Here is a 23,525-nt window from a genome sequence, read left to right as displayed (position 1 = left end):
CAATTCATTACAAGTTTAACACGCGAAACTGTAGACAGATAGCCTGTGCGATACGAATACCACAGGGAAGTACTGGCTGCAACACCACGCATGCGAAAAAACACTTTGAATAAACGGAAGGCTCTCACCACATCGGCCTAACTGCTTATGCCGCTGCTTCCGGAACAAATGGATTTCCATTCCACATTTTCAGAGCATTTAAAACACTACAACCATCATCCTACAAACATGGAACAAGAAATGAAAATAATGAGAATAAACAACCATGACAAACATCTTATACAAATGCAAGAAAACTTCCACATCCAGAAAGCCATAGCAGAAAACAAACATGTGATAAATGAACAAACACACATCAGCACAGGCTCCCTACTACACTTACTAAAGGAAATGATAACATAAAACAAAAAAAAAAGAAAACTCTTCCCCACATCATCTGGAGACACACACACACACACACACACACACACACACACTCACACAGCAATATATATATATATATATATATATATATATATATATATATATATATATATATATATATCACACCAAAAAACACTCACACAGATACAAAAACGCACACACAAATGCATACACGAACAGACCACAGATACTTCAATAGTTACACTCATAAGTTTGGCAATAACATTCGATCTTTGGCAAAAACATTTGACAGTCGGTAACAGAAACCAAAACATTGCTTTAAAACAAGCGTTCAGTGCATAGTGTTGTGGAATGGGGAAAAAAACCGCAAATTGGCGTTCATAAGAAGAAGAACAACACCAAAAATGCAACAGGAGCGTAATATGTAGGAAATTGTCCACGCAACCTGTAAGTACAGTTCAAAACATTACTACTTAATAGGAAATACCAACCACCAGAACTGTTTATAACCTATAGGCACAATGACAAAAATGTAAATAAAATAGCTAACATATGTACATATTCCAGGCCACTGATGATGCCTTGCAGAAAATAAAGGCGAAACGCGTATGGCACTAAAATTGTGTTTTATTCAGTTGCTGTCAGACGGTCCATAAGTAAAAATTATTAATGTACCGTAATTATTCGCAAGCATGCCGATCTAACTGCCAACGATTCGATTGGTTGGGAGTGCACTGAAATGACTAGAGGTGACTCCATTTTTGCTACACCTTAGAGATAGGCAGTTGAAAGAACCTACACTGAATGACGATACCGATTACAGGACGTCTTTACAGAATGTTGGGGAAGTCCAGTTCACAAGTTACTGAAACCAAAACTATTAAAATAGTGAAAGCGTCGTTTAACACACAGCTTTCTAAGCGTTGTCTCTAGAGGAAGTTGCCCACCATTGGGATGTCATTCCAACATTCAGCTGCTGACATGAGACATACGACATGGAAGACTTGCGTCATACTGGTCGTCTGCTGCCAAGAACAGTAGCTAATGAATGGTATGTACACTATCTGATCAAAAGTATCCGGACACCTGGCTGGAAATTACTTACAAGTTCGTGGCGCCCTCCATCGGTAATGCTGGAGTTCAATATGGTGTTGGCCCACTGTTGTCCTTGATGACAGCTTCCACTCTCGCAATCAGGTGCTGGAAGGTTTCTTGGGGAATGGCAGCCCATTCTTCACGGAGTGCTGCACTGAGGAGAGGTATCGATGTCGGTCGGTGAGGCCTGGCACGAAGTCGGTGTTCCAAAACATCTCAGAGGTGTTTTATAGGATTTGGGCCAGGACTCTGTGCCGGCCAGTCCATTACAGTGATGTTGTTGTCATGTAACCACTCCGCCACAGGTCGTGCATTATGAAGAGGTGCTCGATCGTGTTGAAAGATTCAATCGCCATCCCCGAATTGCTCTTCAACAGTGGGAAGCAAGAAAGTCCTTAAAACACCAATGTAGGCTTGTGCTGTGATAGTGCCACGCAAAACAACAAGGGGTGCAAGCCCCCTCCATGAAAAATACGAGCACACCATAACACCATCGCCTCCGAATTTTACTGATGGTTCAAAAATTGTTCAAATGGCTCTGAGCACTATGGGACTTAACTTCTGAGGTCATCGGTCCCCTAGAACTTAGAACTACTTAAACCTAACTAACCTAAGGACATCACACACGTCCATGCCCGAGGTGGGATTCGAACCTGCGACCGTAGTGGTCGCGCAGTTCCAGACTGTAGCGCCTAGAGCCGCTCGCCACCCCGGCCGGCTTACTGTTGGCACTACACACGCTGGCAGATGACGTTAACCGGGCATTCGCCATACCAACACCCTGCTATCGGATCGCCACATTGTGTACCGTGAATCGTCACTCCACACAACCTTTTTCCGCTGTTCAATCGTCCAATGTTTACGCTCCTTACACCAAGCGAGTCATCGTTTGGCATTTACCGACGTGATGTGTGTGTCTTTTGAGCAGCCGCTCGACCATGAAATGCAAGTTTTCTCACCTCCCGCCTGTCATAGTACTTGCAATAGATCGTGATGCAGTTTGGAATTCCTGTGTGATGGTCTGGATAGATGTCTGCCTATTACACATTACGACCGTCTTCAACTGTCGGCGGTCTGTCAGTCAACAGACGAGGTCGGCCTGTACGCTTTTGTGCTGTACGTGCCCCTTCACGTTTCCGCTTCACACCGGAAACAGTGCACCTAGGGATGTTTAGGAGTATGGAAACCTCGCGTACAGACGTGTGACACAAGCGGCACCCAATCACCTGACCACGTTTGAAATCCGTGAGTACCGTGGGGCACCCTGCTGTCTCGCGATGTCTAATGACTACTGATGTCTTTGATATGGAGTACCTGGCAGTAGGTGGCAGCAAAATGCACGTAATATGAAAACCGTATTTTTTTTTTTTTTGGGGGGGGGGGGTCTGGATACTTTTGATAACATAGTGTACATACACTAGCTGATCAATAGCATTCGGACACCTGATAATGGACATTAATACGAGCTGTGATCACACTTCACCTTTATGACGGATTGAGCCCTGCTGTGGACTCAGTGAGGCGTCTGAATGTCTGTGGAGGAGACGCAGCTCAATCTTTCTCAAGAGCTGAAACCAGAGGACGTAGAGGCGTTGGACGCCAAGATCTAAAGCGAAGCTGATGTTCAAACTCATACCAAATGTTTTATGGTTCAGGTCAGGACTCTTAAAGGCCTGTTCGCCATAGAATGTTGTTGTCCACAAACAGTCGCCTCACAAGAGCGGCTTCATGACAGGATGCATTGTCATGCTTCACAGTTCTCATCTCGCGACTGTTCCTTTACTATACACAATACACAATCCTGAAAAATGTGCTCATATCCTTCCACATTCAGGGTTTTCTTGAGCACAGTAAGGTTATCACATTCGAGTCACGACAGACACCTCTACATGGTGTAACCAACCTGTTTCTACGGGTTATTACGTTATTATTGGGAATGTAAATACTTATTGCTTGGGAAGTTAACGTGAGAAGATTAGGGTCGCCACCGACTCTAACCATACAACTAATCGAAGGTTTGGTCGAGTCGGAAAATAAATTAATTTGATCACAGACCAAAAACTCACAAAAATGCATACGTTGTGAGGTCGCTCATAGCGGATACAGTGTAATTAATAGTATTGCCCGCTCACTGTTCACGACAGTCAAACATTTAAAATAAAACAGAAAATGCATGAACACTGCATAAGATCAGCTCCCAGAACACACCTGAAAATAAGACTTAATCTAAAGCACTTGTTCTAAAATAAAAAAGGAAACTAATCACTGGACCTGTGCGTAAGGAAACGCGTTGGATGTGCTAACGGGAAAGCTACGAGGTGAGTGGCTTAGGTGCAGAAACGTAACCTCGGAACACAAGAGAAAATTGTGGATAAAATCATTTATTCCTAAGACATTAAAGAAAAGCATCGATACATTCACCGTTATAATCTACTCCTAAAATCATTGGTGTGAATCATTCATACCACTCCTGTTGCCTGATCGCAATAACTCGTAAAGCGGTACACGTTTCGCGGTACACCCGCGTTCCCACGTGGTTTGTGGAGACGCACTTCGTAGGTATCGTGTCCAAGTTGCAACAATATCACATCACACAATCATGAGCGGTTAAAGTTCTTTAAAACAAGCATGAGACCAGAGAGTTAGTGATGACGGTAGCCCAACAAAACTTTAATGTTCATCCACGTGGTCGGCTCCCCACGGACGAAAGATACATTTAGCAAGGAAAATTTACGAGAAGGCAAAGCTATTAATATTTAGAAAAATGAAAGCTTATACAGGCACAGCTGAAGGCAAACAGACATTCATACAGAAGCGAGTGCTCACTTCTTATCGTCACCTTTGTGTGGCGTTCTTCCGGTGGATCCAAGTCTGCTATAGAAATTTACTAAGTGAAACATCTGCCAAAGTTTTGCATTCCTTGCTGCGACAGGGCAAAGCAACCTTTCAGAGTTGAAAAGCGAGACCAAAAGCTAACAGCTCTCCCCTCGCCAAGTAACAGCGCGCCACGCGGTCAGTCTAACTCACCCTTCTTCGACTGGAGCACAGCTGTGGACGCTTCCCGTACCGGCGGCAGACTGCCTCCCTTTTTCTTCTCGAGCCTCTTCCACGCTCCGCGTGGCCCGGAAAACCCAAAGATGCGATTTCCGCCACCAACCTAACGCACGTGGGTTTCTCACAAGTAGCGAAAACCTCTTTGGCTACTTGACCACTACGCGAGTTGGCTATTCTGTACAACTGCTGCTGAATCTGTACGACCATCGCAGACTTTCTGCCGCAGACTACGCCACCGTCTAGCAACGTGACACACAACCACATTCTTTCAATCACGCCACTATGAGAGTAAAGAGAAAAGAGAAACAAGGAAAAGAAAGAGAAATGGCAATGAAAATGGGCTACCGGACTAATGAAAGGTGGCTACAGGACCCTTTCAATGGTAACAAAACGTCCTCTGTACTTCACCGTTAGTACACAAGACGGGATTGCTACAAGGTATAGCGTGATTCATTACTCCAAATCTTTTCCAGTTATCCACTTTACAGTGGCATCGCTCTCTATACCCTCTCGACCGCCGGCGTGAGGTCATATGAGTTGAGCGAGCGTGCAAGCCTGCAGTTCCTCGGTCGCTTGACGGTGCACTTGCCAGCGCTCCGTGAGGCACGGAATCTCGCAACAGGGCATATCGCTTCTGGTCAGGCGTGCCCGCGACAGGCCTCACATGGCGAACTGGTCCGTCCTACATAGCCTCCTCTTCCCAAGTGGCTCTTTCCGCCTTCCCGTGGTGCCAGACACTAAAGCCGTCGGCACACAGACCGTGCATCCGAACGTTGAGCGTTGAGTGTGCCGAGTTTCTGACGTCATAGCGTGGAATAGCACGCTCGGGAGTCTTTCCGAACGTGCAGAGCATATCTGGCATGTCAGATATTCTGAGCGTGCGTCAGAGCGTTGACCAATGAGATGGCACAACGCCACGTACGTCACACGCATGTCGTCTCCCTTCAGTACAGAGTTGTGAGGCGCCATATTGGCATTCATTTCAAGCCTACATGTATATATGCCGTTTCTGAGCACCAGCAAATTGAGAATCACTCGAAAACACGTTGTTAGTTGTGTGCTTCGTTTCCAATAAAATAATGAGAAACATGATATTCATGGCAAAAGAATTATTGTAAGGAGCGTATTATGAGAGTAGGCTGTTTGAAGGCAGCGATACACTAAAGATCCACCCAAACGCATTGTTCATCGTACAATTTGTTATAATTAAATTTCAATTAATAACATAATTATCTACGATTAACGTTTTTAGCAAAGGATAACACAATATTTTTAAGGGACAGCAGTCTATTGTTGGTTTAGCATGCCGGCACGGTAGCTCAGGGTGTTCGGTCAGAGGGTTAGCAGCCCTCTTTAATAAAAAAAAAAAAAAACTGAGTTAATCGATCAACAACAAACTTAAACGGATGTCTTAAGACGTTCGCCCCGAGCAGATGCAACGAACAAAAGCGAACAAAAATGAGATTTAAAAGAAAAAAAAAGCGTAATGGGTAGCGTTTCTGTCCGGTAAAGAGTCTATGCTGAGTCGGTGATCCGCGTCTTTACACTCCCAAATTTCTTTTCCTAACATTCGCGTATTTATTTAGTTCTGATACTTTATTATTAGTTTAATATAAGTATATCCTATAATTTCCACCTTTTTTTTTGAAGGGTGACTTTGTTCGATTTGCTTAATTACAGGACAGCTTGCGCTACTTGTATAAAGATGTTTTGCTCGTTTTTCTTTTACGCTTCGTAATTCACATGTTGCAAAGATTCTGCTACTGGGTAGGAACAGTGATCAAGTAAGACTGACCTTGGGGTTTTACTAAAATGTGGGAATGATGAAATAATGTTTATCTCATGCGGAGAAGTATTCCAAATTTGTCCCGCACGGTTTGTAATTGAACTTTTGTAAGCCTGTGTCCTTATTGATTGAACATGGTACTTTCCTTTTCGTGTACGATGGAGGATATGTGCGTTTTACTAGACCTAACGTGGGAATTTTATGCGCGCCCGTTGAGTAAACAGTGTGATTTACGAACTAGAAACATCCCTCAAACTGCCGCTGGAGTGCGTTGCGATCGCGTATACGACGTTGGGGCCCACGTACCATATGCACAAGTCGCATCGTTCCTGAGCGTTCAGCAGCACGTTGAACTTGGCACGCTCAACGTTAACGTTCGACAGCACGGTCCGTGTGCCGACGGCTTAAGCTCGGCATTTCTCGGGCCTGCCCGGATGTTTCCTTGCGTCAGAAGGGAGAGCTGGTACCCAACCCAATGCGAAAGCGAAGGGTGTGTGGTACAGGGGGGAGCGGCGTCCAGGGACCAAAGATCTGTCCCTCAGTGGGGGGAGGGGTGAGCAGCGGGGCTGCTGGGCTGCGGGGGTGTTGCTCACTCTGTGCGACCCCTCTGCGCTGGGCGGCTGCTGCTACTCTCCCTCTCTCTGCACAGACCAGCAAGTGCTCTGCATTCTGGCTGCCTCGTCTGTTGGCGTGGGATCGCGGCGCGAGTCGGCAAGTGCGCTTCGCCGCGCCCGTGGATAACTGGGGCGTGTTCCGCCAGACCCAGGAGATGGTGAGATCGCCTGGGCCGGGTTAGCTGGGTCCAGACTGCTGAACGACTGGGTGACTGACCCACCACCTGAGTTGGAATGGGTCCGGGCTAGTAAGTGGCGAAGGACGAGAGGTGCATCCGCCTCTCCAGAGTGCGGGGTGCACTCGACTATGGAAATGTGTAACTTATGAGGAGCTGCTCACACATTGCACCACATTGTTTTCAACGCCATGTGCACAGTCGGTGTGCCAGCTGGACTGCTGGTAGGACTGTGGCAGTCACGAGTGATTCCGTCTGCTAATCTGATGCGATGTTTTAGATCCACCTACCGCCATGCTCGACAATCCCTGTTCATCAGTACGTAAGTTCGCCTGGTCTTGCGGTAGTTTTGGCTGTTCCTCCGTGTTTCTACTTCGGAATCATATTAGCAACAGCTGGGCAGCTTTAAAAGGACGGCAGCTTACGTGATGGAGCCGGCCTGGGTGGCCGAGAAGTACTAGGCGCTACAGTCTGGAACCGCGCGACCGCTGCAGTCACAGGTTAGAATCCTGCCTCGGGTATGGATGTGTGTGATGTCCTTAGGTTAGTTAGGTTTAAGTAGTTCTAAGTTCTAGGGGACTGATGACCATAGATGTTAAGTCCCATAGTGCTCAGAGCCATTTGAACCATTTGAACTGTGGCAGTCACGAGTGATTCCGTCTGCTAATTTGACGCGATGTTTTGCATCCACCTACCGCCATGCTCCACAATCCCTGTTCATCAGTACGTAAGGTCGCCTGGTCTTGCGGTAGTTTTGGCTGTTCCTCCGTGTTCCTACTTCGGAATCATATTAGCAACAGTCGACCTGGGCAGCTTTAAAAGGACGGCAGCTTACGTATGGATGTGTGTGATGTCGTTAGGTTAGTTAGGTTTACGTAGTTCTAAGTTCTAGGGAACTGATGACCTCAGATGTTGAGTCCCATAATGCTCAGAGCCATTTGAACCATTTACCTGATGGATCTGTTACTTAGGTGACATCCAGTCACTATTCCACAGTCGAACTGACTAAGCTCTCCTAACTGACCCATTCAGCTGTTACTGCTTCTGTACTGACAACACAGTCCTTCCCGCCTCCTTTTATAGTGGCGAGCCCACCTGTCGGGACATCTAGTTGTCAATTCTGCATTACATAGTAGTGTCTGGATACTTTCGCTAAGAGAGTGTGTTATGGCCGATGAGAGTGCTGCGGAACTACTCGTTGCATTTTTACAGGCAGCTAGGAGGACTGTCACTGTGTCGACCGAGACGCTACAAACTGCCCCCACCAGGCTCACCCCCTGGCGCCCATTACGAGCAACAGCTCAGACTCACCACCGTGGAGCGCGAAGGAGGTGAGCTAGGGAACAAATGGCAGGGAACCTGGACGAATGACGTCGTGTTCTCTTCACCAACGAGTGCAGGATTTGTCTCATGCCTGATATTCGTCACAGAATCATGTGGAGGCGGCTGTTCTCAATTCACGTTTTGATCACGGATTCCCACGGGTTGAGTACAAAGGATGGTCAGTCATGTTTCGTGCCAGAATCATGAATGGATGTGTCATAGATATTGAGATTAATTTAAGGGCTGTTAAGTATTGGTTCAGAATCATTAACCTATTGTGCAGCCATACGGCAAACGTTGATTTGATTTGAACAGGGAAGCTAAAACAGCTTAGGTCTAACCCATCACTGCCCGCACCGAAACTGTTCATTGTGCGGTATCACTCCCTGCATATGTAGTAAAGCCAACCAATGCCCTTAAATAGTGCAAGGGGTCTCTCTACCAGTTTTTTGCTAGACGCAAATCTTCAGGTCTAGTTGTCCCGAAGATTCTGTATCTTTTACTCTCCAATGCCGTGCATTCGAAGATTAGGTGTGATGCAGTTTCTTCACCCTCATCACAGATTCCACATTTAGGGTCCTCTTCCGTTACACCCAATGTGTGTAGGTGTTTTCTGAAATTACCATGGGTGGTCATCAGTCTACTCACGAGTCTGATCTCTTTCCTGTTCAATCCCAGGATTACAGAGCTTCTTTTAAAACATGGCTTGGGCATCATTACCTTACCATGGTTTTGTTTATGGACCTCGGTCCAATATCCTACATGCTGTTTCCTAAGCCAGCTCCGTAGTTCTAATTTGATCATAGCCTTTGTCAGGACAGGTTCCGGTCCAATAAATAGAGTTGTTGCCCCCATCCTAGACAATCTGTGGACTTGTTTATTGCCACAGATCCCTGAGTAGCCAGGGACCCACACTAGGTTTACCCTATTGCTTCCCCCTACCTCCACCAGAGCCCTGTGGCATTCTGCAACAATCTTAGATCTAGTTTCAGGAGCTGCCAATGATTTCTGGACTGCCTAACAGTCTGAATAGATGTAGATGCTACGGTCCTTGTAGCACCTACGCACATTCTCCTCCACACATGCCCTGATTACAGTAATTTCAGCTTGGAATACAGAGGCCAGTTTTCCTAGAGAGATGATGTCCTCCAATCTTGGCTGAACCCCGTACACCCCTGCCCCAACGCGTTGGTCTGTTTTCGACCCATCAGTGAACCAAACAGTGTCCTCCGTCGATGTCGAATTGTTTTTTTCCCACTGCTCCCTGCTCCCAATTATTATATTGTAAGGCTTGTCGAAGCAGTTGGGAGTTATATAGTCGGCAGGCCTTTCCCCAGCCATTCTTATATTTACCTCACTCACTATGTTAATGTGTGATTCTCGATATTTGAATGAGACCCAGTTTTTGCCATTTTTAAATCTGTGTGCCCTAGCTGCTACCTCCATCTTGACCCAAAGGTGTAGTGGAGGCATGTCCAGCATGGCTTCCATTCCAGCGATTGTTGTGCTGTTAATTCCGCCTGTTATGGCTGAGCAGGCCAATCTCTGCACCTTAGCAAGCTCCTTAGCTGGGACCCGCTGTTCTAACTTCTTCCACCACACTACACCCCTGTAGGAAATCCTAGGTGTGACCACTGTGGTGTATATCCAGTGCATACCTCTGGGGCTTAGGCCCCAGTTTTTGCCATAAGCCCTTCTAGTACTCACTAGAGTACTTTTTGCCTTGGAGCAGATACTCTTAGTGTGAGGGGTCCATGTTAGCTTCTCACCCCTAGATATGTCATCATCCCCTTCACAGGTAGAGTTTCATCGAAGAGCTTTAGAATACAACTTGAGTGTTGAATATGTCTCTTCATAAATGACACCACCACAGTCTTCTTAAGATTAAACCTCGGATCCTGTTTGATGCACCAATTTTGCACAATTTCCAAACTTCCTTGTGCCATATTTCTAACTGTGTCAGTAAATTTGCCAAGTATTACTATGACAAACTCATCCTTGGTGGAAGGATTGTCTGGAATTTTATTCCTCAATGAGTTCGTTCACCACTAGATTCCACAATAGAGGGGACAAAACTCCTCCTTGTGGGCAGCCTCTAGTGGTGTACGGTGAACGTTATGCTGATGGGTTCGTCTTTCAAGAAGATAATGCACGACCACATGGCACTCACTTCGTGAGCACATTGTTGTAGATGGCTGGAATGAACCAAATGGAGCGGCTTACGGTACTTGCTGACGTGAACCCGATTAAGCATGCTTCAGGCCAGCTGAAACTTGCAGCGCATCTGTGTGGAAATCCGTCTCACACTTTGGATGACTCACAGAGTGTCGCCGTCGAAGACTGGAATGGCGTGCACAGCCACAAGTCGACCAGCTTGTGGACAGCGTGCCGACCAGGACCCTAGCTTGTTACAGCGCACAGAGTGGAGCAAAATGATATTGAAACTTGCCTAACAGAGTACAGTAATTTCACAGATGTGTAAAAATTTATACTTTCAAACAGACTGCCCTTATTCTGCATATTGTTGTGTTTTCATTTAATATTAAAGTTTTTTCTTCTCAATTTCATAAAATTAGCTGTTACATTTCATTTTTACTTCCAGACTAAACCCAGAAACGATCGTAGGTATCCAAGGGGTACAAAAATTTTTTTCGAGCAGTTTAGAATAGCTGTCTGAAACCTCGACTCTCAGAATTTTGAGAGCGAGGTTCTCTGTAATGTACAGCCCCTGTTTAACGCGTGTAGTCCTTACATAATACAGACACCATCAGATCATTTCACTCATTCGAAACAGAACAAGAACTTACGTTATCTGCTGTACTCATTCTAAAGCTTTGATTAACAATGGAGACGGAAGTGCAATCAATCAATAAAAAAAACTGGGCATGATCACCAGTACAGTCGATGAGAACAACAGTGTATGTAATACACGTACATTGTCATAAAATTCCAAAATTCGTCTTGAAATACCCAGTAGCTACGTAGATATCTGACACAAAGTATTATCTTTCTTAATGCATGGTGTGTTGCATCTGCTTTCAGACCTGACACCGCTGCTCAGCGTGGCCATAGCAGTCTCCACAGTGGCTGTGGTGTCCGTGTGTGTGACGTACACGCTCAGCCTGAGGCACGTGCTGAACAGGACTGCCCCACAGTTACGAAGCCACACTGCCTGGGTACTCACCATCCACCCGGTCAGTCATACTCTCTTCTTGTCTACCACAGCTCTGATCGTGCATCCCCACAACAGAATCAGATAACCTATCGAAGACTGGAAAAACTGTTAAAAATAAGCTTGTTAAAGAAAGCATTGTGATAGATTATTGGAATGTGGTACACCAGTAGAAGTTAAGTTGTTCTTCAAAACCAATAGAGAGAGAGAGAGAAGGAAAGGGAAAGAGAGGAAAAGAATGGGACTGAGAGTAAGGGTGGAGACAGAGAGTGGGGGAAGGGGAGAGAGGGAGGCAGGAGGGGAGGAATAGAGAGAGAAAGAGAGATGGAAGAGAGAGAGAGGAAGGGGGACAGGGATAAATAGGAGGACAGGGAGAAGGAGAGGGAGTGATGCAGGTAGAGGTGAAGGTGGAGATGGAGGTGTGGAAGTATGGTAGCGTGAAGTTGTGGAGATGTGGAGGTGTGGAGGTGGAAGTGTGGAAGTAGACATATGGAGGTAGCTGTAAAGAAATAGAGATGTAGATTTAGATGTATAGAGAGAGAGTGACTTCGTGAGAGATGTGAAAAGAGAGTGGAGAAATAATAGTGAGTTGCAAAGAGAAGGAATATAGGAAGTGACAGATATAGGGAGAAAAGAGGTAGAGGCGAAGGCGGAAGGTTGGCAAAGTGCTGCAAGTGAAATTGAAAGTATTTAAGAAGGCAAGTGAAGGAGAAAGAGAAAGTGGAAGAGAGGTGAGGCTCGAAGAGAGGTAAAGGGGAGGTAATGATAAAGGTGGAAGAGAGGTGAAAGTGAGTGATGAGGATAAAGGTAAGAGAAAGGTGAGAGAGAATATGAAAAGATTAATATTGAAGACAGGTGAGAGTGAATGCAGAAGAGATGTGAAGGTAATGGTAGAAGAGAGCTGAGACATGGTGGAAGGGCTTTGACGATGAAGGTGGAAGAGAGAAAGGTGAAGGAGAACGCAGTTTGGAGGTAAGGTTGAAGGTAGAAGAGAGGTGAAGGTGAAGGTGAAAAGTGAGGATGAGTGTGGAAGAAAGCAAGGGTAGAAGAGAGGAGAGGCTGAAGAAGAAATTTAGGTGAAGGGATGAGAGATGAGAGTGGAGATAGAAGAGAGGAGACAAAGGTGAAGGTAGAACAAAACTGAGTGTGAAGGTGAATGTGAGGTGAAGGTAAAGGGAGATAAGAGTTAATGAAGCATCAAGGTGAGGAAAAAGAGGTGAGAATAAATATCAAATAAAAGAACATGTGGGGCAGAAGGAATCGCAAATACCAGTGTATCTTTTGAGGAGTAGGAAAAAAGAAAAGAAGAAAACAAAATAAAACGACACATCCTGAAAATGTAAGACAGGAAGCAATGCAAATAAAAAAAATTGAAAGATGGAAGATAAAATAAAAAAGTAAAGAGAGTTTGTGTAAATTGAAGGTGGAGGGGGGAGAAAGGAAAGGAAGGAACTATTAATGTCAGCTATATTGGGACTTTATATGAGTAAAAATGTGTGCTGGATTGGGATTCGAGCCCAGGATCTCCTACTTACTAACAAGGGAACCTCCCCATCGCACCCCCCTCAGATTTAGTTATAAGTTGGCACAGTAGATAGGCCTTGAAAAACTGAACACAAATCAATCGAGAAAACAGGAAGAAGTTGTATGGAACTATGAAAAAAATAAGCAAAATATACAAACTGAGTAGTCAATGCGCAAGATAGGCAACATCAAGGAGAGTGGGAGCTCAGGAGCGCCGTGGTCCCGTGCTTAGCGTGACCAGCTGCGGAATGAGAGGTCGTTGGTTCAAGTCTTCCCTCGAGTGAAAAGTTTAATTTTTTTTTATTTTTAGACAATTATTATCTGTCCGTCCGATGCGAGGTAACTGCGCTGTATTATGGGGACGCTGCACCTAAACAAACATCGAAACACACGACGTCAGTCGACTACAGCGCACGGAGGAGAGACTATTCCTGCTAACGAGGCTCCCTGGCTGGCAGTTGACTGTTCGCTACTTTGGACGAGAGTGCATTAAATACGTGAGATGTATTCCGTGGGCAATATGAATCCAGCAAATATAGCTCGCGACTTCAATAACAATCGCACGGTTTTGCGGTGCGGTCGCAAAACACAGACACTAAACTTATTACAGTGAACAGAGACTGCAATGAACGAACGGACAGGCCATAACTTTGCGAAAATAAAAAAGTAAACTTTTCACTCGAGGGAAGACTTGAACTAAGGACCTCTCGATCCGCAGCTGCTCAGGCTAACCACGGGACCACGGCGCTCCTGAGCTTACATGCTCCTTGTTGTTGCCTGTCTTGCACATGGACTACGCAGTTTGTATATTTTGTTTATTTTTTTCATAGTTCCACACAACTTCTTCCTGTTTTCTCGATTGATCTGTGTTCAGTTTTTCAAGACCTATCCACTGTGCCAACTTATAACTAAATCTGAGGGGGTGCGATGGGGAGGTTCCCTTGTAAGCAATTGTGTTAACCACTGCACAATCTGGACAAAGCGTTTAATGCAAATGCACAGACTAACTTGGTACACTCCCCAGCTGACCCACATTCCCCCGTAGCACCATCTATCCACAGTGGCTGTGCATGTCCTTCATGCTCACTAATCACAGAGTCCCACTGGAGGTCGATGCGCCTGCAGATAGGTGTGTGAATCGGCTGGGGAGCATGCCTAGATAGTCCGAACATTTGCAATAAATTCTGTGTCCAGATAGTGCAGTGATTAATACAGTTGCCTAGTAAACAGAAGTTCCTGCATTCGGGCCCAGCACACATTTTCATTAATCGCCCCTGATTCTGTGTAAAGTTCCAACGGAACTGACATCAATAGTTCCTTGCATTTACTTTCCTTCCTCACCTCTCCACCTTTAATTTACATAGGTATCACAGCTGCAGATTCCAAGTGTTATCTGTTCTTCCAGATACATTCTTATAAAGAGCGTTTGTTGTCCTGCTGGATAGTTTATACAGCACTCATGGGTCTGAAGAGCAAGTTAAACGGATAACTGATGGAAACATAATGGGTTCTCCCATACATAAATATTGTACAGAACAATGGTTTCATCTTGTTTGTAAGTGTTGACAGGACTGTGTAATCACCACACCACATACTGACAATTTATGCATGTTTTGATGATGTACCATTAATTTCTCTATGTCAGGCTGTTGTCCAACTCAGCTGCCTAGACTACAGGAATATGTGCTGGCAGGTAGCTGCAGTACTGGCCTACCTGTCAGTGATGATCCCACGCGCATCCTTCCTGGTCGACGTTGGCATCCAGGACCTGTACGCCACATGCCTGTATCAGATGTTCTGCCTGCTGGTCGCCTACTGCGAGCAGGAGGGCTCCACAGATCAGCTACACAGGGCCATGATCCAGCTCAACACGGGGCCCCTCTGCTGCCTACCCGGATGTCACTGGCTCTGCAGACCTGTGCCACTAACCCGGTATGTCTCGTCCATTTGATACACTGGGAAAGGCGACCATTCAAAGATCATGCATCAGATAAGCACATGAGACACAAAATTGGTGACAGTGAGAAGACATCTCGCTAATACTGTGTAACACAACCTCCGGCCTTCAGACAGATTCAGCTCAGCAATAAAGGGAGACCCCAATCTTCAGGTAACCCATACCAAGCTGAAGTCACTAATCGATGATTAGATCCCATAGAGCTACCAAATTACAAAAATGCTGCCTGTTCCAGCTGCTGTTCAAAATAGTACCAGACATTTTCTATGGGAGTATGGTTGCGTCAGTTAGGTGACCGCCGGCCGCTGTGGCCGAGTGGTTCTAAGCGCTTCAGTCCGGAACGGCGCTGCTGCTATAGTCGCAGGTTCGAATCCTGCCTCGGGCATGGATGTGTGTGTTGTCCTTAGGTTAGTTAGGTTTAACTAGTTCTAAGTCTAGGGGGCTGATGACCTCAGATGTTAAGTCCCATAGTGCTTAGAGCCATTTCAACCATTTGAAGTTGATTTAGGTGATCAATTAAAGTGTGACAGGGAGTCATGGTGTTTGTCACACCACAAATGTATACTTCCAGCTCTATGAACACAGTTGTTGTCCTCTTGAGATTCTTCACAGTATATTCATCATGAAGATGCAGGAAGAAAGGCAACAATTCGTATATCACATTGTCATATCCATCTTGACCTAGGCCTTCCACACACTGCAGGTTCAATAGCTCATCTGGCTGCCAGTGCACTCGGCACTCCACATCGTTTGAATAAAGGCAAAATTGTGACTTTTGGATTACACTACACACATCCAGGCTGCTCTTGTGCACGTTCTTTGTTGTTTGACCCCTTGAAAAAGGCCACCAAGCCTCTCCAAAACATTGAACCTCTCTCCAAGTCGTCACCATAGTCGATAGCAACAGTCATCCAGGGGTATGTGGAAGAATGATCCATCGCTGAACACAATACGACACGAGTCCATGCTTCCTGGTCATGGCACAGCCGTGTACATCATGGTGTAATGGCAGCCTACATATGGGACAGTGACTCCCCAGTCTGGCAGCTGGCTAGTCTCAAACCAATGGTGTGAGACGGAACATAATGTTGTCGGGTGTCCATTACTTGTTCTGGCATAGCAGGAGCAGATGTGAAAGGGACACAATGTGCTCGGTACACATTACTGCGATCCTCCCTTGAGGTCGACCAGAACCTTGACGGCGAGTATACCTGCCCCCATATTCCCATGCGTGATGGCCACGCCCGAATGCCCCAACCAGCAGGCTACATAGAGACCGACAGTGAGGCCATTTCAGACTCTTCAGCTGCTGATAAATCTGTCTCCACTAGTACACCGGATCTCCATAACTTTCACATCTGACATTGTTCATGCCCTTTATATAACGCACCAGGCCTGGTAACAACACTAATATACAGGGTGATTCAAAAAGAATACCACAACTTTAAAAATGTGTATTTAATGAAAGAAACATAATACAACCTTCTGTTATACATCATTACGAAGAGTATTTAAAAAGGTTTTTTTTCACTCAAAAACAAGTTCAGAGATGTTCAATATGGCCCCCTCCAGACACACGAGCAATATCAACCCGATACTCCAACTCGTTTCACACTCTCTGTAGCATATCAGGCGTAACAGTTTGGATAGCTGCTGTTATTTCTCGTTTCAAATCATCAATGGTGGCTGGGAGAGGTGGCCGAAACACCATATCCTTAACATACCCCCATAAGAAAAAACAAATGCTTGCTGGATGTGTGCTACATTTTCATCACTCGTTCTCGGCCGTCCAGAACTTTTCCCTTTGCACAAACACCCATTCTCTGTAAACTGTTTATACCAACGTTTAATACACCACCTATCAGGAGGTTTAACACCATACTTCGTTCGAAATGCACGCTGAACAACTGTCGTCGATTCACTTCTGCCGTACTCAATAACACAAAAAGCTTTCTGTTGAGCGGTCGCCATCTTAGCATCAACTGACGCTGACGCCTAGTCAACAGCGCCTCAAGCGAACAAATGTACAACTAAATGAAACTTTATAGCTCCCTTAATTCGCCGACAGATAGTGCTTAGCTCTGCCTTTTGTCGTTGCAGAGTTTTAAATTCCTAAAGTTGTGGTATTCTTTTTGAATCACCCTGTACTCTGGTGGCCCTTCTTACTGTAATAAAAAATCAAGTCTAGTCGTTTACATGCTCGCCGATACCGTGTAGGCGTACGAAGTCACATTGACATCCGACCCTGTCTGCTGAGTGCTTCACTGTTTTTGCCCATCAGTTTAGGCTTGTCCTGTTTTCAGTCCTGCAGGTGTCACACCTAGAACGATAATCTGTTACTCATTGTTTATATTTAATAAATGAAGTTAATGTGAATTAGTTATTCAAGCTGGATATAATAACCATAAACACATAAATTACGTTCCTGGAAGTGTGTGCCTAACAAATTGAGCACTAACTATATGAATAATAGAATGAAGAGGAAAGAGCAGAGAAAGTGTTATCCTAAATGATCTCTCTCTGTTTCAGGAAGACACTCTTGAAGCTACGGATCCTGGTGCTACAGCTGCCCATAGCGATGTGGATTATGTACACAGTCTGCTATGTCCTGTGGGCGGAGGATGAGGTACTTAGCGTTTTGTTTTACTTAATATTTTCTTCCATAGAAACGGTGTAGCGAGGTCCTGGTGCATGCCACTGCGTTAGATGCGTAACTGGTTATGAAATTATACACAAAAAGCAGAAATGCATAGTGAGATTAGAAGTCAGTCATATTAGAAAAGAGCGAGCAATTACAAAAAAAAAAAAAAAAAAAAAAAAAAAAAGTTTACAGCCTTACCATACTGCAGTCACACTTCCGACAAAGTAACCCGTTTGTTTCGAGGAAACAGAGTGCAAATTAGCTTCATGACAGAGAACAATGTAACACCATGTCTTCTACACAATATAGAAATTAACCAAACATATATCACGTCAGATGTGTATGAAGTATATAGCGAATGTGATAAATTGTATGTTGGGCTAACGGGGAGAAAATTCAAAACGAGATATAGAGAACATATTAATGTTAGTGAAGCCAATGCCTCAGGATTCACTACTCATTTAAAAGAATACAAGCATTCTGCTGACGACAGTAACAAAAGCGTCATCATTTTTCATAAAGCAGAGAAAGGTAGATTATTAAATATTCTAGAAGAAACTGAAATATACATCATATGACAAAACAACTGGACAACAATTTGACGAACAAGGATAAGATGTACGTACTAAATTTCAACAGTGTTTTAATCGAATAATTTTGGTTTCTAGTCTATGTAGCACATGTAAAATTGTCCAGTATAGCGCGATACGTTGCATTATTTCGCAATTTTACACCATTTTTATATTCTATCTTCATATACGAATTGTCAAAAAATAGCACATCGCAACATTGCAGTTATTTCAGTTATTCAATCTATTGAAAACCAAAAATATAACTACGATACAAACATATATATAGCTGAAATTCTTCACATGGTGACGCAAAGAAATGACAAAGAAAACGTTTCTTTTTTCATTTGGATTTCCTTTCACTCAGGCATCATATGCTGTAGAATGAAGGGCAGATCAGCTTGCAAAGCCAACAGTTACAGCAGGAATTTTATAGTATGGGTAAACGGTATGCATCGATGGAAGCGTCTCTCCCACGTAAACCTTGGTTCCCAGACAAAAAGTTTTCAAGGAAATTAATAACTAGTGCAATTCGGATGCAGTTAAGTCATCGATATTTTCTAGTCCATCTTCAAAAATAGGTATCTCGAATTTTCCTTATTGTGACTGTGACAGTTGTCCAAAATACAGTATGCATATGTAGGTGGTTACAGAAGACTTAAACATAACGCACGTCCCGCTGACTTGTGGCTTTCCAAGTATCCTTCACGGCAACCCCATATTTATATATATAAGACAATATTTAAATTTGCGACATCAGTTTAAATTACACTAGAGGTTAAATCAATCATACTTAGACGCTCAGGAAAGGAATATTAAAAAACATATTAGTTTGTTATTTTACCATGTTTCAGAAATGTAATATGAGTGGGCTGTATGGTAATACTTACCAAACACCAAGAAAAAAAATTAAAAAATATAAATATCACCTTAAAAATAACAAAATACAGGTACTTTAGACTCTTTGTCATGTCGCTTCCATCTTTACACTATGTAACAGTTATGTCACACGTTATCAAGAATTGCCACCGCCTATTATTTGACAGTAGTAACATGTGTGACAACTTGTGTACTATGTTGCACGATAGAGTTCAGATTCTGGTGTATTAAATGGCATGCATGTCATTGCTATAGAGGTACACAATGTAAAAAGACTAATATTACTGTTACTTTATCTACAGTTATCATTTTGTAGAAAAATCGACATAGAGTTGTTTGTTCCTCTACATCAGATGCCACTGGTGATGGGTTATAAACCTGGAAACCTTCGCAAATAAAACATTTCTAGTGCAACTCACAAATAAAACTTTTCTAGTGCTGTTCATGCTGTATAGAAAATGTCCTTAATAAACATTTGAAAGCTGCAGAGCACCATAAAGAAAAACACTCGCTAATGTTCTGAAAAATTATATTTATTTGATCAGGAACCGGCTTTCGACTTCTCAGGTCATATTCAGGTGACATTCAGGTGACAATTGAATGTCAGAAACACAGATATTATTTGTACAGAAAATATGAAAATAAGAGTGTGTTTACACAGGAAAACATTACAAAATTACATTTGCTAAAAAAGGGGCAAATAAAGCTTTTATGTGGAGATACATTGAACAAATCATGAGAAATAAGGCGAATTTACAGTTTGAATCCAGTAACGAAAAATTAATTTAAGAAACAGAGGTTGGCGCTCTGTGCCACGAGTTTGTTGATTTCCAGTGTTTTCTGTAGTGTCATCAATCTCCTTTTCTTGACAGAATATAGAATTTACCATTCTACATCATGCAAATGGTTTGCTGCTGAAAGATGATCAGCAAAGGTCGAATTCTTCTTCCTTAACCGCTAGGGTCTCTGATGTTCATGTAGCCTAATTGCCACAGCTCTGCCTAGCTGGCCAACAAACACTTTATATCACAAGGCTTGCAAGTAATTTTATATACAATACTCTATGTGAAGAGCTGCAATTTGTCTTTACTATTGAACAAAAATTTTGATAGGTTATCGGTATAATAAAGTGCAGGTCTGTACTTTACACCTTTTTTCCAAGATTGTCTGAAATGTTCCCAATATATGGAATTTTGAAACAGGCTTTGTAACTACAGAGGGCTGTTGGTGTAATTTTATCAATTTTCTATTTTCTTAGAACGTTATCAATCAATGCAGAGCTATAGCCATTGCCAGAAGCGATTTATTTGATGGTTTGTAGTTCTATTTCAAAGGCTTGTTTGGATAATGAAACAGATATGAGACGACATAGCATTGAATGGAAGGCTGCATGTTTGTGGCTGTGTAGATGCTGGAAGCCCGCAGGGATTACCATATCAGTAGCTATCTTTTTTCTGTAAGGGCTGAATATGTATTTTCTTATACTAATATCTATATTAAGGCCAAAGATATTCGTACAACAGCCTCCCAGCTCCATTGTAAACCGAATTTTCTTATGTTGCAATTTTAAATGCTGTAGTAATGTATCAAATCGTAGTAGTACCGGTCCACAAACAAAGCACATCATCGACATATATGAACCAGTGCATAATTTCCCAATTCACTGGCATTTTCAGTAGGAAAATTGTTCAAAACTGCCCATGAGAATTTAAGATAGTATAGGACTAACAGCTAAACCCACAGCTAGGACATCACTCTCATTATAATATTTGATTTGAAACTAGCAGCAATTCTGTTTTACACACATTTGAGTACCATCCACTATGTCATGTAATTCTGCATGTTTAACTTTGGATTTGTGTAAAAGATATGTTAATGTGTTTATAGAGTCATCAGTAGCAACATCTGTAAACAAATTAGTGACATGGAACGATACTGGTTTAGAACTGGCTGGGGTTTTGTCAAGGAAAGCCATAGGTTTAGAACTGGTTTTCCTTTTAATCTCTTTCCCTAGTAGGTAACATAAAATAGAGAAGAATGACACTACTGGGCGTATTGGAACACTATCTTCATGTAATTTGGATATGCCATATAATCCAGCATACGACTGTTGGTTTCAGATATAATAGTTTTACATGATTTGATGGTGATTTTTCTTTGATCATTGAAAGCTACAATCGGATCTTTTTGTAGATACTTGTAGTCGGAACTATCAAGGAACTGGTTCACTTTTGTAATCACACTTTTGTCATTTTTTCCCGTTTTCCGTAGTTCCTTAGTTGCTTCAAAATTCATGGAGGTATGTTCCGTGTTCGCAACTAAATGAAAGGCAGTTTTTTTTGCCATTTGATCTTCACTTCCTTGATTTATGAAGTATCTTCAGTGGTTTGTAATGCATGTTTGTTTTTATACATATAATAAATGCATTGTGTAGTGGTTACAAACATGTTACTACTTTAGATTTTCTCATGATTTTCTCCTGTTTTTCATATTAGAAACAACTTTTGTAGCACAAGTTTCGGGAGGTTAAATTATCGTTTAGGGTTACGATTTCCAATGTTGCTAGTCCGTGTGTGCGGTCATGGAGATGTATTCATTTGGTATCCATATTCCAGCTGGCCGATTTCTGGCGTTTTTCCTCCACATTTATTACAGCGCATCAGTTGCACTTTTCATGTTAGTATTTACAGTGTTGTCTGCTGTCGCTGTGTGTTTATCTCTCGTCTTTTGTTTGTGTAGCATGTGTGGTTTGATATTTCTCATTTGTTATGTGTGTGTGTTAGTGTGTGTATGTATTTTGTTGTGCGTGAATATGTCATTCTTTGTGAGATTGCTTTTTTTCTTACTGTGTGGATGTGTTATTCCTTATTTGAGTGGAATATTGTGTGTGTGTGGAATAAATAATTGATGAATCTTCCTCTTCCCACCACACGCACATAAGTATCCACTAACATAAAGAAAGTACACTACTGGCCATTAAAATTGCTACACCACGAGGATGACGTGCTGCAGACACGAAATTTAACCGACAGGAAGAAGATGCTGTGATATGCAAATGATTAGCTTTTCAGAGCAGTCACACAAGGTTGGCGCCGGTGGCGACTCCTACAACGTGCTGACTTGAGGAACGTTTCCAACCGATTTCTCATACACGCCTTGTGAAACTTTGTCGTGATGCCTCGTATAAGGAGGAGAAATGCGATTGTGGTTTATCGTATCGCGACATTGCCGCTAGCGCTGGTCGTGCTGAATCCCGACGGCCTCGTATCACTAGCAGTCGAGATGACAGGCATCTTATCCGCATGGCTGTAACGGAACGTGCAGCCACGTCTCGATCCCTAAGTCAACAGATGGGGACGTTTGCAAGAGAACAACCATCTGCACGAACAGTTCGACGACGTTTGCAGCAGCATGGACTATCAGCTCGGAGACCATGGCTGCGGTTACCCTTGACGCTGCATCACAGACAGGAGCGCCTGCGATGCTGTACTGAAGGACGAACCTGGATGCACAAATAGCAAAACCTCATTTTCTCGGATGAATCCAGGTTCTGTTTACAGCATCATGATGGTCGCATCCGTGTTTGGAGACATCGAGGTGAACGCACCTTGGAAGCGTGTATTCGTCATCACCATACTGGCGTATCACCCTGCGTGATGACATGGGGTGCCATTGGTTACACGTCTCGGTCACCTCTTGTTCGAATTGACGGCACTTTGAACAGTGGACGTTACATTTCAGATGTGTTACGACCCGTGGCTCTGCCCTTCATTCGATCCCTGCGAAACCCTACATTTCAGCAGGATAATGCACGACCGCATGTTGCAGGTCCTGTACGGGCCTTTGTGGATAGATAAAATGTTCGACTGCTGCCCTGGCCAGCACATTCTCCAGATCTCTCACCAACTGGTCTCGTCAATGGTGGCCGAGCAACTGGCTCGTCACAATACGCCAGTCACTACTCGTGATGAACTGTGGTATCGTGTTGAAGCTGCATGGGCAGCTGTACGTGTGTACACCATCCAAGCTCTGTTTGACTCAATGCCCACGCGTATCAAGGCCGTTATTATGGCCAGAGGTGGTTGTTATGGGTACTGATTTCTCAGGATCCGTGCACCCAAATTGCGTGAAAATGTAATCACATGTCAGTTCTAGGGTAATGTATTCGTCCAATGAATACCCGTTTATCATCTGCATTTCTGCTTGGTGTAGCAATTTTAATGTTCAGTAGTGTATTTTGCAACCTGTGGTCTGGACCGCACTGCACTCTTAACCGTTACTCATGCTAACCACTAGCGTTTGAACTGCTGTTTTGTACAAATGACTGTAATACAATAAACCACATCCATAC

General features: G+C 43.6%; 1 protein-coding gene across 3 annotated transcripts in view; it reads left to right on the top strand.

Moving 5' to 3' along the window:
- LOC126210372 (organic solute transporter subunit alpha-like) overlaps nt 1-23,525 on the top strand; it is an 86,072-nt gene that overhangs the window by 44,716 nt on the left and 17,831 nt on the right. The window contains exons 3-5 of one of the 3 annotated variants that reach the window (XM_049939601.1): nt 11,475-11,626; nt 14,822-15,060; nt 17,615-17,711. In XM_049939601.1, coding sequence (XP_049795558.1) covers nt 11,475-11,626; nt 14,822-15,060; nt 17,615-17,711 — 488 coding nt within the window. Of the gene's footprint in view, nt 1-11,474; nt 11,627-14,773; nt 15,061-17,614; nt 17,712-23,525 lie in introns of all 3 variants that reach the window. The other 2 variants (XM_049939600.1, XM_049939602.1) reach the window with 2 other exon arrangements.

The sequence above is a fragment of the Schistocerca nitens genome, chromosome 10, assembly GCF_023898315.1.
Source record: "Schistocerca nitens isolate TAMUIC-IGC-003100 chromosome 10, iqSchNite1.1, whole genome shotgun sequence".
NCBI classification, from domain to species: Eukaryota; Metazoa; Arthropoda; class Insecta; order Orthoptera; family Acrididae; genus Schistocerca; species Schistocerca nitens.
The sequence above is the reverse complement of the archived record's forward strand: the minus strand, read 5'-3'. Positions and strand labels throughout refer to the sequence as shown.